This window comes from Molothrus ater, chromosome 1 (assembly GCF_012460135.2).
Source record: "Molothrus ater isolate BHLD 08-10-18 breed brown headed cowbird chromosome 1, BPBGC_Mater_1.1, whole genome shotgun sequence".
In the NCBI taxonomy this organism is placed as follows: Eukaryota; Metazoa; Chordata; class Aves; order Passeriformes; family Icteridae; genus Molothrus; species Molothrus ater.
Genome location: NC_050478.2, coordinates 127,639,530 through 127,654,238, shown reverse-complemented (window position 1 = coordinate 127,654,238; position 14,709 = coordinate 127,639,530). Strand labels below are relative to the sequence as shown.

General features: G+C 36.1%; 1 protein-coding gene across 3 annotated transcripts in view; it reads left to right on the top strand.

The window, feature by feature from the left end:
• The window catches only part of ZFPM2 (zinc finger protein, FOG family member 2), a 308,205-nt gene that overhangs the window by 55,912 nt on the left and 237,584 nt on the right, over positions 1-14,709 (top strand). For 2 of the 3 annotated variants that reach the window (XM_036406840.2, XM_036406842.2), the window contains exon 2: positions 689-847. The exons of the other annotated variant lie outside the window; for it this stretch is intronic. In XM_036406840.2, the coding sequence (XP_036262733.1) occupies positions 689-847 (159 nt within the window). The remainder of the gene's footprint in view (positions 1-688; positions 848-14,709) is intronic. 3 annotated transcript variants of the gene reach the window in all.

Below are 14,709 nucleotides of genomic sequence, written 5' to 3'. Positions count from 1 at the left end.
TTTCAAATTCAAACTCATGCCCCATTTCTGTAATTTGTTGATATTTTTGTAGCCCTGGGCTGGCAGTTTACCAGGACATTTGTGTGGCCTCTGTGAAATGAATAAATAGTCTCTTGAGTCCTGTCCATTGACTGGGAATCTGTTAAAGAGTCTGGCGTGAATGATCATGGATACCATTAGGGGCTGGTTGATGCAAAATAGCAGAATAAGCTGAAGTTTCTGCTGTCAAGACCTTTGTAGTATTTCACTGTTGTCTGTACTTATAATTTGATGAACAAAGCTTGTAAAGGAAACATTTTTAAGTACTGTAATTCAGCATCAAAAACAATCACTAACAAACAAGAGAAAGCTCTTCACTGTTTATGTCATTTTACAAATACAGCTTTGATTTCAGCTGTTAAAACTGTCTGTGTTTAATAGTAGAACCCAATGAATAATGAAAAACCCCCATGTGTGAGTATTATTAATACATATTATTAATGACACTTTGCATATTCTGAAGTAATCAGGAAAAGTCACTTTCAATTTCAATTTCCATAAAATGTTATTTGTCCAATTCTAATAAGTGCTGAACACAGCTGCGAAAGGAAAAACTAGCTAAAGAATGCCAGTTAAAAGTTCACTAAGGTTTTGTTTCACATTGTCCTGTTAGATGGTTTTGCCACAGTGTCCCTGATTCTTTTTTAAGGGCCCCTTGAAGATGCTACTGAGGATGAAGAAGAAGAGTGCCTGTCTGAGGAAAATGATACTGTCTCAAAAGAAGACTTTCCGTTGGAGGAAAGCTTTTCTGCAGAGTTTGAGCCTGAAAATCTGAGCTGTGAAGAAGTGGAATACTTTTGTAATAAAGGTAATCATTGTAGCCAACCTCTTGAGAGAATACTGGCCAAACTTTGTCCAATTGGTCAAAGAGATTTCTTGGTTTAAAACATACAAAAAGCCCTATTAATGCTACCTTAAAAATAGGAAAAAGAATCACTGGGGAAATTAAGTCTGGTAAGGAATAAATATTTAAGTATGTTGAAGGACACTTTTCAGGGACATGAATCATCTTGCCTTAGTGTTTTGCTACAAGTGTTATTTTCTACATATTTAACTGTAGAGAACAGGCCCCAGAAGTCAATTATTATCAGATCTGAAGCTAGCAATGCAGCATGTCTGTTCATAGCTTTTTTGCCTTGGAAACATTGCTAGGAAAGCAGATTGTGTCTGTAGATTCTAGGATTAAAATAGAGCTTATGATAGAATTTATTATGCACAGTAGAAAACTAGTGCTTTGTGAAAGGATAACTTTTGAACTTGCAAATACCTTTTTGGTGTACTTGTTACTTGTGAATTATTGAAGATTGAGGTATTTTAGCATAAGACACACCAATTCATTCTTACCAGTTCAGTCTGCAAGGTTGTTCTACTTCCCAGTCAGCTGGCAGAAAAACACACTATTGTTATTTGGAACATTGAATTAACCTTCTTCCTGCCAGATATCCACTTGATTGCTTTATTGTTTGTCTTCTGCAGGTAAGGATGCCTATCAAATAGCTGAAGTTGTTGTGGTGGTTTTCTTCTGTTAGTCCACAAACCCCTCGGGCATTTGGATGTTGATGGTTTCTCTGTCTTTCTGTTCTTTCCTGGATATTGACATACATTTTCTCATGATAACTTGATATGCTTCTGGTTTTGTATTATTTTCATTTCTCTTGGACAACATTGGATAAATCCGTTTGACGAGTCAAGTGTTCTGACTGCAGAATATCAGTCCTTCCTGGAGAGTCTTCAGTCATCAGTGGCAAAGGCATTACTATACATTTTCTATATATCCTCTATGCAGCTTCTACAGGTTCTTGATACTTAGTAAGTTTCCCTAAGAGATCAAAACATTCTAATCGATAGTTTGGAATTCAGCTGCTACAAATCTGACTGTGAGGAGAGACAAGATTATGAAAGGATTCTTTACAAACAGGAAGAATTTATTACTATTACAACTGCAATGTAAACAAATACCATAATTACTTGGTGTTCACTGGTTCACATGCCTTTCAGACACCATTTTCCTTAGCATGAAAAAGTCCTCCTCCTGTTACTGGCAGTACTAAATAAATATTTAAACCACTATTTGCATAATTGTTACGCTGGTGTCTCTTGAATTCCTCCTGTCAGCAGTGGAATACTATGTCCCACTATTAGTTCACATCATATCAGTTTGATTTAGTTACTTCTCTCTACTTCTTACTGCATTTCCAGGACCCACCAGTGGAAAACAATATGGTTTTAGGTGAAATCAAGAAAAAAAAAATTTTTTTAAAAACAGCAATCAGGATTGCAAATTTACATTGAATTTCAGTTTGTCTTGGATCTTCCCTTTAAATAAACACCTCTTTCAGGGAAATCACTGAATCACTGTATTAAAGAAGATCAGGCATCAAATGGGAATACATTTAAATCTGAATCTTGATTATATGTTTTATTAAGGACATCTGCTGATTCTCAGGCTAAATGCCTTCTGACTTCCCAGCAGTTTATATGTTGTAGTTATAAAAGAATCTTAAGTCTCTTCAGTGCAACTGTTGCAGAAGAAGAGTTGAAAAGAAAATTTCTAAGGATCAAGGGGCACATAAAATTTCTAATCTACCTCCAGCTGAGGCAGTGTGACAAAAAGTCCCACTTTGAAGCAAATTGGGAATCTCCTTGGAAAAGGATGGAATGGGAGACTGGAAGTGTGCTGGGTATTTATTCATGTCTCAGCTTCTGTTGAATGTCCTACTTCTTCAGGGTCACATCTTAAGTGTCATTAGCATGAGGCTGCCTATGTTTTTCTGAAGATAAACCCTAAGAAGACAAAACTAATCTGGAAAGCAAATAAATTTCTTTTGTGTTCTTTTCTTAGTAGAAGGGTTTGTGACTCTATTATATAGTAAATACTAAAAATTAGACTAATTCTTGGGGTTTTTTTTCATGAATCTGTTAAGAATTCCTAGCCTTTTGTTTTTCTTTGTAGTGCTTCAGTATTGAAATTAAAAGATAGTATGAGAAATAAGCTTTTCTTTTTTTCATAGAAATATTTTTTAACATTGTGAATGAAAAGTCATTATGAGAATGAAAAAGAATGAAAATGAGATGTGTACCAAATAGGTTAGAGAACAAATAAAGGCAGTCTAATTTCTGTTTTGAGGGTCTGATTTTTGATTTTTCTTCTGCTCTTTGATAGTATTGGCAGCCTGTAATTGACAAATATTTCCAAATAAGGGAAAAGTAAGTGTAGATCTGTGTTTTCTCATGCAACAGGTTTTCTTTCCCCAGAAATATGTCAGAACTGGCATGGGAATCCATTATGCTGTCTCTGAATTCTGCCCTTGCTAACATGGACCATCAATGGTTTTAGAATTTAAAGGTGTTTTCTTGGATATAAATTTTATCTGTCCTGTCTCCCTATTTCCCTCCCCTGGGGTTTCTTCCCAGCTGACCCAGAACAAGAGGACAAATGAGTAGCGGGGCTTCCTGCAAGAATCAAGAGGCATGGGGAACAAGTGACACAGCTGTTGGGGAGGAGGTGTTTGTGAGGCTTCATCCATGGTATGTTTTTTATACTTACCCAGCTCTGTAAATTCAAGTACCTCCTAAAACCAGGGGCTTTTGCTGTACAAACTAGGACTGAAGGCAAAAATTACTGAAGTTGCAATTCATTTTGAAGAATGAGAATAGAGGACTTAACAGGTTCACAGATGGTAACTTTGGCTTCTTAAAGAGATTTTCCTGTCAAAGTGTGCCTGATGGTATTATAAGAGAGAGCAGTCCCTTACTGCCTAAATTGCAAAAAGGAACTTTTCTAAAGCCATACTTTTCCCATCTTATTTGGATTTGTGAGATAGTTTCAGCAGAATAGTTGCCAGAATTTGGAGGTGAAGGTGAAAGCCTCTGCAAAGTGTGAAGCAAATGAATCACCTTGATTGAGCTACGTGACATTTTACAACTTCTCTGTTTTCAAAATTTTGACTCTCCGCTTTTTCCTTCTCCTTTTACTTGCTAGTGGCTTTTATGACAAGGAATCTGGAAAATTCTTTCTCTCCCACACTTCTGCAGTACCACAAAATTAACTTCGCTGCATGTGGATATTTATTCCTATGTGGTCTTCATTTACTCTCAGATGTGAAGAAGTGAACAACAGTTTAAGCATGTAAATATCCAAAGCTGAAATGGAAATTACCAACCTACTATTTGTCAGGGATTGCTTTAAGCTTCCAACTCTGTTTTTTTTTTTTAACCTTTTGGATTAAGATCTTCATAATTGACGGCAGTTAAGTTTGATTTGTTTGCAGTTTTGACAGTGAGATAAGAAGAAAGTATTTTGGAAATAGGATAGTGGTGTTCTCCTACAAATCTGTACTAATTTCTGTGTTTGAAGTAGAAACAAAAAACTTTGTAGAAGGTAGCCTTGATGATAGTGCATTACATTTTGTCAGTTTGAAAACAGCCTTTGAAAAATGCTGTTTCTGTTTAGTTACTACAAATTGCTGTACTTCTAATAAAGAGGGTATCTGATGATGCTGTCCATACAAAGACTTTATCAGCCTGGAATCTCCCTTGCTGAATATTTTTTAAACTGTGGGCATCTGGAATCAGAGTCTATATCAGATTAAGAATTAATCAGATTAAATTCAGATGTAGAAAATTTATTACTTAAATGTCAATATTTCAACAGTCTGTGTAAGGAGAAAGTAGCTTCTCTCCCATGCAGAACAGGGATAGGCTGGATTTGGAAGCTAGGAGATAGGACATAAAGATTAAATTTTGTCTACTGTAGGTTGGAATAAGAAAATAAGCTGATGTTAAAAGAGGTGAGAAGTGCGATATCGGTAATTGCAGAAGGAAATATAGAAGGAGGGGAAAAACAACAGAACAGTACAAAGGCCAAGTTGAAGGTGATGGGGTGAGAATAAAAGTTCTAAATCAAGATTATTTGTGAAGTGAAGTAGTTTATAGCTGATTTTCTAGTCTCTGATTGCTGTCATCCTGCCTAGATACTCTCAGGAAAAATAAAAATAAAGTTCTTGTATCTTATTTAAAAAAGTTTGCTATGCTTATATGGTGTCTTCTTTTACTCTCTGTGAACAGGAAGGAGAATAGGAGCCTTGGTGACTTGATAGTGGTGGTAACTGGCTAAACAAATCCTTGTGACCTTCCTAGCAGAAGTGTTCAATGAGGGTTTAACTTTCAAAGGAAAATTATCTTAAGCAATAAAAGAGATCACTTGAGATTAGTAGACAGTTAAGTAGCTGTGTTCACAGAAGGAAAGAGGCAATGGAGAAGAAAATAAAGGAGGTTTATAATCAAAAGAGCAAATGTTGGACTGTTTCCAGAAGAAGGAGGCAAAGGAGGAATGTCTGTATCTGATAATTAGTGAAAGAAGACAGGTTCATTTCTTGTTGCTGGCCAAGACAGTTGAGTCAAATTCTCCTGCCCATTGCTTGTAGTATGACTATTGCTCTTGTTCCTCATGTTATAGGCTTTCCATGGTTACTTCAGCACAAGGCAACATTGGCACTAGCCCTCAGTGGAAGGAGATTCAGTGGCCTTAAAACTCCTGGTGGCAGATGGGAAAGCAAATGGGTTTTGCTCCCCAGTGTTAACTGTGCTTCAGTTGGTGACATAGGGTGATAGGGAGGATACATGAGGTAGGATGGAGAATGATTGTTTCAGGATGCAATGATTTTTTGGTCTGTAGCACACACTGCTATGTATGTCTGCAGCCATATGTGTTTGCAGCTGGATGAGTGGTTTGGGATCCTGATACATTGGTTATCTTTATTTGCAGGGAAAGAAGAAAATCGGGGGAATCCAGTGCAGTCTGAAACTCATACAGTTCTAAGTCAGCAAGTAGGAAACACAGGGAATATCTGGCCTGGATACTGAGTGTATACCTGGTTCTATGTTCTCATATTCTTGGGCAGGAAGGGATGAGTTCCAAACCTGAACTAAGTTTTCTGTTCATGTACACATAATCATCCTCATGTTATGTTGTTACTAGCCTGCCTGACCAGCTTGGGACTGGAATGTTTTATGCTAAACCATGTGACCTGATTGTGCAGGCAGGCTTGTGATTCAGAGAAACAGCTGCAGTGTGAGTTGTCATACAAGAAAGCATACACAAAGCTAAGTTCATCTCTGTATTAATCTATCCCTTCATACTTCATGTAGAAAGCTATCATGCTACCATCTATAATAACACCATGAAAATGATTTCCATGTGTCCTTTTTTCCTCTGGAGTATGACTTTGTGTCTGTGTGTATGCCTGTGTGCAACTGTGTAAATATTCCTTACTTCTTTCATGTTACGCATGTAGTGACTAACAATGTGCTTGCTATTTTCTGCTTCTGGATCCAACAGTAGATTTATGCTTTCTTTTCTCCCCATTTTTTTAACCAGGAACATTTTGATCAATTTTTTTTTCTTTTTCAGTAATGGGTTTCATGACAAATTTCTACCACTTTTGCTATAGGATCAGCAGGAGGCAGCTATACCATAATCACTTTGAGCTCAATAAGGAGATCTTTACAGGCAACTTTGTTCTTATTTCTTAACGGGATTAAGAAGCTCAGCTCTTTAAATTCTTGCATATAACACTGACATTTCGAGGGTGTGTTTGGACCAAGGAGTTCAAAGAGAAGGAATAGAAAAGAAAAGCCAATATGACTTTGTTTTTTACCTTGCTGCAGGAGCAGTTTGTGCAAATCGCCTATAAGCTTATTGACCTGAATCTTTGACTCCTTGTTTTCTCTGGATTTGGCTGGAGTGTAGACACTGATAGAGCACTGATAGAGGTGATTGCACAGCCCTCGGCTTTGCTTGGCACCAGACACCCCCCCTCCCTGTGCCTGACATTATCTTTCCCTGGCAATACTTCTGCTCTGCTGCAGCTCACATTCCTTTAAATTTTTTGGATTATTTTAATTCATTGCATTTTATTTATGTAGACTTTCTGACTAAATGAAGGATACATTCATTCTTTTTGTTAATCAGAGACAGGAGAGGACATGTATCTATTTTCATCTCCTAGGATAACTAGAATATGCATAAGAACTCATAGCACTACTCCTTCCAAGAATGCAATAGTTACATCTTACTGACTTGTCTGCATGTTTGTGACACTCTTGGATTCTCATATTCCCCAGAGTAAGGGTTCTCTTACATTTATCTGTATCATATTCAGCTGAAACAACTTTAGAAGATGAGGCCAGGGGATCTCTTCACTCTCTACAAGTACCTGACAGGAGGCTGTAGTGAGATGGGGTTCAGTCTCTTCTGCCATGCCTGCAGTGAGAGGATGAGAAAAAATGGTCATAAACTGAGACAGGGGAGATTTAGATTAAGATCAGATGTTAGAAAACCATTTTTCTCTGTTAGGCATTAGCGTGGAGAGGCACTGGAATAGGTTTCCCAGGGAGATGGTGGAGTCACCACCCCTGGAGGTGTTCAAGAGGTGTCTGGATCTGGCTCTGGGTGATGGGATGTAGGGGTTGCAGTGACAGTGCTGGGTGGACAGCTGAACCTGATGATCTTAAAGGTCCCTTCCAACCTTGATGATTCTGTGATTCTTCTGTACTTTTTGTCAGATGCTGAATATGGACAAAGAAAGGAAGGGGCTTTTCTGATAACAGCCTTTGAACAAGGCTAAGTCAATTAGATTGGATTCTAGCAGGGTGAAAGGGGATCTTTTTCATCTGAACATCAGCATTTGCTTTGTGCTTTACCTCTTATGGTTTCTCATTCTTTCCTGCTACTGGAGCTCAGAGGACCACCTGTTTTCTTTCTAGAATGGAAAAGAGATATCTGAAAAGGTTGAAGTGATATTTTTTTCCCCCACCATACACTAGAGAGCATGAAAGGGCTTCCAAAACAAAAAGTACAAGATTTTCTATTCTGTAATTTTTTTATTTACTGCTAATCCATGTTTAAACCTGTCAGGCCATATTTTCAGTCCTGCTTAAACCTATGTAAGTATTAACATCAACTTTAATTGGATAAAAATTTGACCTAAGTTAAACAAGCAAACTCTTCTTCTAATCAGGACATTAAATAATTGGTCATCAAGCAGAAAATTATATCTCAAAAAGAAACTAAAAATCTATTTTTCAAGAAATAAATACATAGATCCAAATAACAATATTATTTTAACTGTACAGAATTAAAAAGTGCAAGGAACACTTAAACAGCTTACTCAACTTTAAGCAGTTTATCAAAGCAACTCCAGCCTTTCCAGTCAGCACATTTTGGTTTTCTCAAGAACAATGAAATTCTGAATTCTATCTCAGCTAGGGATATAATTCATGAAGGGATTATTTGGTTACAACAAGTAGTGTAATGTCCTCTTTCTAGAAAGTCACAAAACTTGAACTTGGAATGACTTAAATTTGAGGTCAAATTTGACAGAATATGAATTGCAAATTAATAGGGATAATCTTCTTTAAAACATGGGATGCATAAATGACGAATTTCACCACATGTTCTCAGTTCAGGTGTGCTCTACGTCTGTTTCTAATTTTGTTTATAATGAAGGTCCATTTTGTCTCTTTCTTGTCTTATTTGGTGGCCCTGACACAAAAATTCTGCATATGTTTGCAGAGTTCTAAGGCATAGCTGAAAAAATTCTTGTCAACCCAGGCCTAAAAAGCAGACTTACTCACAGGTTGTGTACTATATGGGTATATTTGCAGTAATTTAACTCTGAAAGGATCAGTAAAAATAAATAAAGCGTCACAATTATGTCATCATTGGATAAATATTGATAAGACAAATATTATTGCTGGATAGAGAAAAAGAAGCATGAATTTTTGACTGCTAAGTATTTTTTTGGTGTTTGACTCACAGAAGCCTAGACTGGTTTTGAAATCATGTGTAGTACAACATGTATGGAGGAACACACCTGTAGTGATGGGGAATTGGTTGCTTTTGATATTGAACCATCTCAAAGGTTGATTATGTCAAATAAAAACATCCAGTTGTTTTCAACAAAGTAAATTAAGATTTCACTGTATAGGAACAAGTACCTTTTGCTACTATTTATGTAGCCATGTGTGGAAGTCACATAAAAACTGGATTTGTCTATGATAATAATTTCAGCTGCAAAGTATAAAATGAGGTGTTCGTGGTTGGATGAAGAATTCTTACAGGAGATTGAATATTTCTGCAGTAGGGATGAAACAGAATTGTTATATAATTAAATTGAAATGTGAATGTGCAGAAGAGCCTTCAAACTTAGAATTCGAAATTTGCTAGAATTTCTCTGAAGTGATGTCTCTGTTCTGCTTCAGGCTGGTTTAGAATCTCGTGGATTGGTGATTTCCATTGAACTAATTTTTGAAAATTTTATTTAGCAACAGTCTTTATTTGTGGCATGTAAATATCTTTTGAAATGTGCCTCTGCTGCTTTTCTAACCTCCTGCTTTTCTAACCTCCTGCTTAGAGCTATGTAGCTTGAACCCCAGCCTAGTACTTGCATATGTCTAATAGAGTTCTTGTATTTGAAGTTTTAATGGGGAAAGATTGAAAAGATGCTAGATTTTTTTTGCTTTTTTAAAAAATTGATAGAAGCTCTCAAGTAGCCAGTATATCTGAATGATGCTCATTTGTAGTACGAGTCTTTAGAGTTTCTCCCTAAAAATTAGAATATATATATATACACATACATATATATACATATATGTGTGTGTGTGTGTTCTGTGTACATATATATGCTTATATTTATTTAAAATCCATTAATAAAAAGAAAGTCAGGAATACAATTTAGAGAATACTTTCACTGTTCTGCAGGAAATACATTTGAATGAGTGATCCTTGTCTTGAAAGGACTTCAAAAGCAAACAGTGGCGATAATGAGAACATATCAAACATGTAGAGAAGAGGAAGGCCAGACTCAGTCTAGATGAATGTGCTGCACAGCAGTGTCTTATCCCAGGAGAAAAGTGCTGTAGCTGAAATGGTTAGAAATAATTGACACCGCTTTATAACACGATCACTGTGCTGAAATGTAATGTGTCAAGATGTCATTTTATTAAACAAAGTGGTGATTTTAATAGGAACCAAAATAGTTTCATACCACTATTTTGGAGAGCTAATGGCTAGCACGTATGTGGGCACTTGCCAACACTTGAATATGCACATACTGATCCTAAAAATTAGGAAAGATACAATGCATTGTTTCTGAGACTTGCTGGACAAATAATTCTAAGAGTGCTTAGGGCAAATGGAAACATACAGTTATTTCAAATGAGGTTTATCCCAGGAGAAATTATGATTGTTAATCAGCATGACAGAAAACAATAATTGCTTGCAAAGAAGCAAAGTATTGAGGTGATTAATATAATCTGAAATAAAATGCAGTAGATTAACTTGTTCAAGTGCTGTTTTCTTTCAGGTACGTTACCAAATCAATCGTCTGAGGGCCAGAGTTTGCTCATACTTTCTGTATTTGTCGAGTAGGGTGTCTCAGTTGATTTTTATGGGCTTCACTGAAATTATTTCTGCTATATATCAGATTAATTGATAACTGTCTGGTAGTGATAGCACCAGATCTCTTCCTCTGTCTCTTTGTCTCTCTGTCCTTGCAAGGCTTGTAGAGTAAACCCATTTGCATGGCACTGTACCCACTGTAATTGTTTATCTTGTCCTCGTATCGTTTGGCAAATATGAAAAAGTGTGGAAACATCCCTCCTATATATTTTAGTATCTTTATTCTCACAGTTCTATTACCATTCCAAAAGCTTATATTTTTTTTGCATTATTTTATACCCAGCATGATTTATATCTGCAGAAACCTGTATTGCTACTAAATTACAGTTAAATATACACATAGAATACTTTAAAAAGAGATAATCCACAAGAAGGCCTATTAGATGTCTTTGGTATTCTTAAGAATGTGCTGCTAAAAAGTATGCTACATTGAATGAATTAAGTATTTGTATTTTAAGTTGTATATGGTTTATTTCAAAGTTAGTGAGTATGGCTTTTGAAGAGAGGTTCCTGGCAACAATCCTCAGCTTACAGTGTGTTTCTTAGGATTCAAGAGCAGGATTATCAGTGTGTGTAAGCTCTGTTACTGGTTGCAGGCATTGAGATAAAGCAAATAACAAAGGGCAGTTTTGATTGCTGATCTATAGTTTCTGAAGCTCTGGCATCTAGTTCGTATGTGTAGTCTCAGAATCCTTGTTTGGCTGGATCTAGAATTACTGCTGCTGTGGACTGTGGCAGAAAGGAGCAGGCACCCTCCCCCTTCACAGCCAGTCACACTGGTCTGTCACCATCCATGAGGTTATGTCCTTGCCAAATGAAGGTCTACAGTGGGCGACTCCCCAGGTCTTTGCATTGTATCTCTTTTCTCTTTTGGCAATACAGAGTGCTACAGGCTTTGCAGCAATTTATTCCTGTACTGATTTATTATAATGGAGAAGTGATGTTTCACTCTGAACAGCTGCATGAGGATGTTAACAATTTGAGTTTACATTTATGCTGCCAGGAAGAGGGAAAACAAACTGAATTTCAAACTTTTATTGTTCTCTCACTCTAATAGAAACTGCTATGTGCTTTTTGTGACTGGTACAGTCCTTCACACAAAGCTATTTTGTCTGATGATAAAACCATGAGTGTATGAAGCTTGCACGTTTTTCATCTCTTTTATGACCTTATCTTTTGTGAGCGGCTCCTGTGAAGGTATCCTAACTATAGGAAGCACCTGGTAAACATACGTGATATCTATGCCGTGATAAGCAGTTGTGAACAAGAAAGTAGATCTGTCAGTTCTGAACTGCTCATTGTTAAAAATACTTTGTTGATTTAGCTGATTGCAAAATACATTATAGAGTGCCTAACAGCTGCTATAACCTTCCTAGTCAAGAAAGTTCAATAGTTACATTGTACGAGACTTTCTGTAAGAGCCTAGTACTGATAGGAACAACATGGATTAAAACAGCAGGATTGAGAAGAACTGCTAACCCATGTGCTTCTATAAAATACCACAACTACTTGTGGTACAAGCTGATTAAGTACAAATTGGGAAGTCTTTAATTTGTTAAAAAGATTAAAGTGAAATTACTTGTTAATATTCAAGTCTCTCTTTTCCTACTTGTCAGTGTTGTCAGAGAAGTTGGAGTTCTCTCTCTCGTGCTTCTGGTAATATGTCTCTTTTACAGTCTTCAGATTTCCTGACCAACTTTACCACCTTGAATTACAGTGAATTATCTATTGGATAAACATTAGGCTATTTAAACCACATTAAAAAAAACTTGAACTGTTTTTGAATGCTGTCAAGATGAAGGTCAAGATGAAAATTTTATCCACATTACATATTGAAGTTATTTGAATAAGACTTTTTTTTCCTCTTAGTTAAGCAGTATTTTGTGTATTCAGCATTTCAGCATAAGTCAGAGATTTGTTTCTCCCAACTTTAGCTGACTAAAGATAGGTTCCTAGTCTAAGCTGTGTGTTTAAGAGGATGATTAATTTCAGCTCTCTCAGACACCAAGAGGGGTCTTATATCTCAGGCATCCTAGAATAGGATAAATCACTCAGGATGTTTCTTTCTTCCCTGCCTATGGGAGTGTCTACATAAGTAGTCTGGCCTAGCTTAACTTTCAGGCATCTAAGGTTAGAGGTGATGAGTTCTGCCAAAAGTGTAACTTAAATATCAAGTATAGAGAAGTAGTGGAAATTCCAGTAGATTTACTTGACTCATGACTGAACATAGTTTATGGTTTTATATGTGCTTACTCATAGAAGTATTTTTTCATGCAATGGTCATTTAAAGGACAAAATTCACTTACCAGGCTTGGGTGCTAAGAAGCAACTGCTTTAATGTGCTTAAACAGAAGCAGGTTTTGGTTCATTTTAGAGTACTTATACCACTCTTTGATGTTGATGGGAAAAAGTTATTTATCTTTTAACTTAACTACAAAGTATAATTGGGCGACAAAGCAAAGAAATAGTGTGAGAAAACCCAAAATAATGGGATTAGAAAGGAATCAACAAGTTAGTAGCAAATGGGTAGCATATATAGGCAAAAAGGATTTGATTGGACTTGGAAGAAATAAATAATTCATTTCCTGGATCCACTTAAATGTCTACACCTGTAAATTGAAGAAAAATGTAATCAGTTGGAAAATAAATATAAAAATAGTCTTGTTGAGAGACTGAAAAGTAGTCAGTGACTGAACAGAAAGAGTAAACAATGGAAAGAAAATAAATTCTGAAAGGAAATAAACTGCTTTGTGCTAAATAAATGTTAGCTGCTAAAATAGCTTTAAGTATGGGGAAAGAAAAAAGCTTTGTTATCAGTTCTTCTGCTAAGCCTCCTTTTGGGTTTTTAAAGTTGCAGTGTCTCCAGCACCAAATGGATTGTCTTGGTTGCACATTTCAATCTGACATTGATGCTCAGCTGAGCCTGGGATAGACTTCACTCCCTGGTGGATTCGGAAATTGACAGTAATGTACGATTTCTTGGTTTCACTAGCAGACTGGAGTAGCTTATGAGAACAGGAGAAATCAGTGTGGTGATATTTCAGGTGTGTAATGCATGCATTTGGCAGTTGGGAATAATAGAAAACATCAATGAAAATAGTTGAGAATACTTCTAGATGCAGAGCAAAGTTTTTCTTAATGTAAATTCTACACATTTAATCTACTCTATTTGCACAAGACATGCATCAATTCATTAAAACCTGACTGTGGAAACCATGTAACACTGTACTTCATGAAACACTGAAAAATCAAGTTAATGGGAATTTATGTAGTCTACTAACATACATTTTCAGATTTTTCCTCATCTCCCAGATACTTAATCACTGTGTACTATAGGTTTTGTACCTTAGCTGTTGCTCTGTCCTTTTGCTTTTCAGCCCAATCTTTTCACTCTTTCCTCTTGTAATGCTAATAGTTTAATTTGTTTATGTTCTGGTTAGTTGCACTGGCTGGAAGAATGCTGAAATTTGGAAGCTAACGCCAGGTTGGCATATATTATAACCTTGAAGAGCATAGTATTTTGGAGGTTCAATTGTCCAATTATCTGTGCTTCTTTTCTGTCTAAAAGAATTACTATTTCTGGATTTTGCTGTTATTGTCCTGATTTTGTACATACAGCTCTATTATCTACAGTAGAAGACAAACATTTGCATTCTCTACAAAGAACATTCTAAGAACTGTCTGTGTTGGTTATACATCTTGAGTTAGAAAACAAGAATTGTCCTTGCTGTGAATTGCTTTCCAACATTTTCAAGAAAACTGGCATCAATCATGTCAGGTCTGAACTTAGGAAAAAATTTTTTGTCTCCACTGAAGACAAAAAAAAACTGCTTTAAGTTGCTATAGAAAATATAGAAAATAGAGAATATAGAAAAATGAACGTAAAATTGTCAAATAGGTTTTTCAGTCCACCCAAAGAAAGCAGAGGTCTGATTACTACAAAGTAACTATACAAATGCTAATTCAAAATAGTCTAGTTGCTTAAAAACAAATAATTGCTAAAACTGCTTTGCAGAAACTTGATAGCTTTTTCAGCACATGAGTATATTTAGGACGTTCTTCTGAAAGATAATTTCAGATTGGACTGAAGCATGTGAACTTCAAATGCCTGGCTACCATTACACAGTCAATTTAACACAAAAATGATACTTGATATTTGTGTTGTATTCAAGTTTTATTTTACACACTACAAGTGCATAAGAATATTC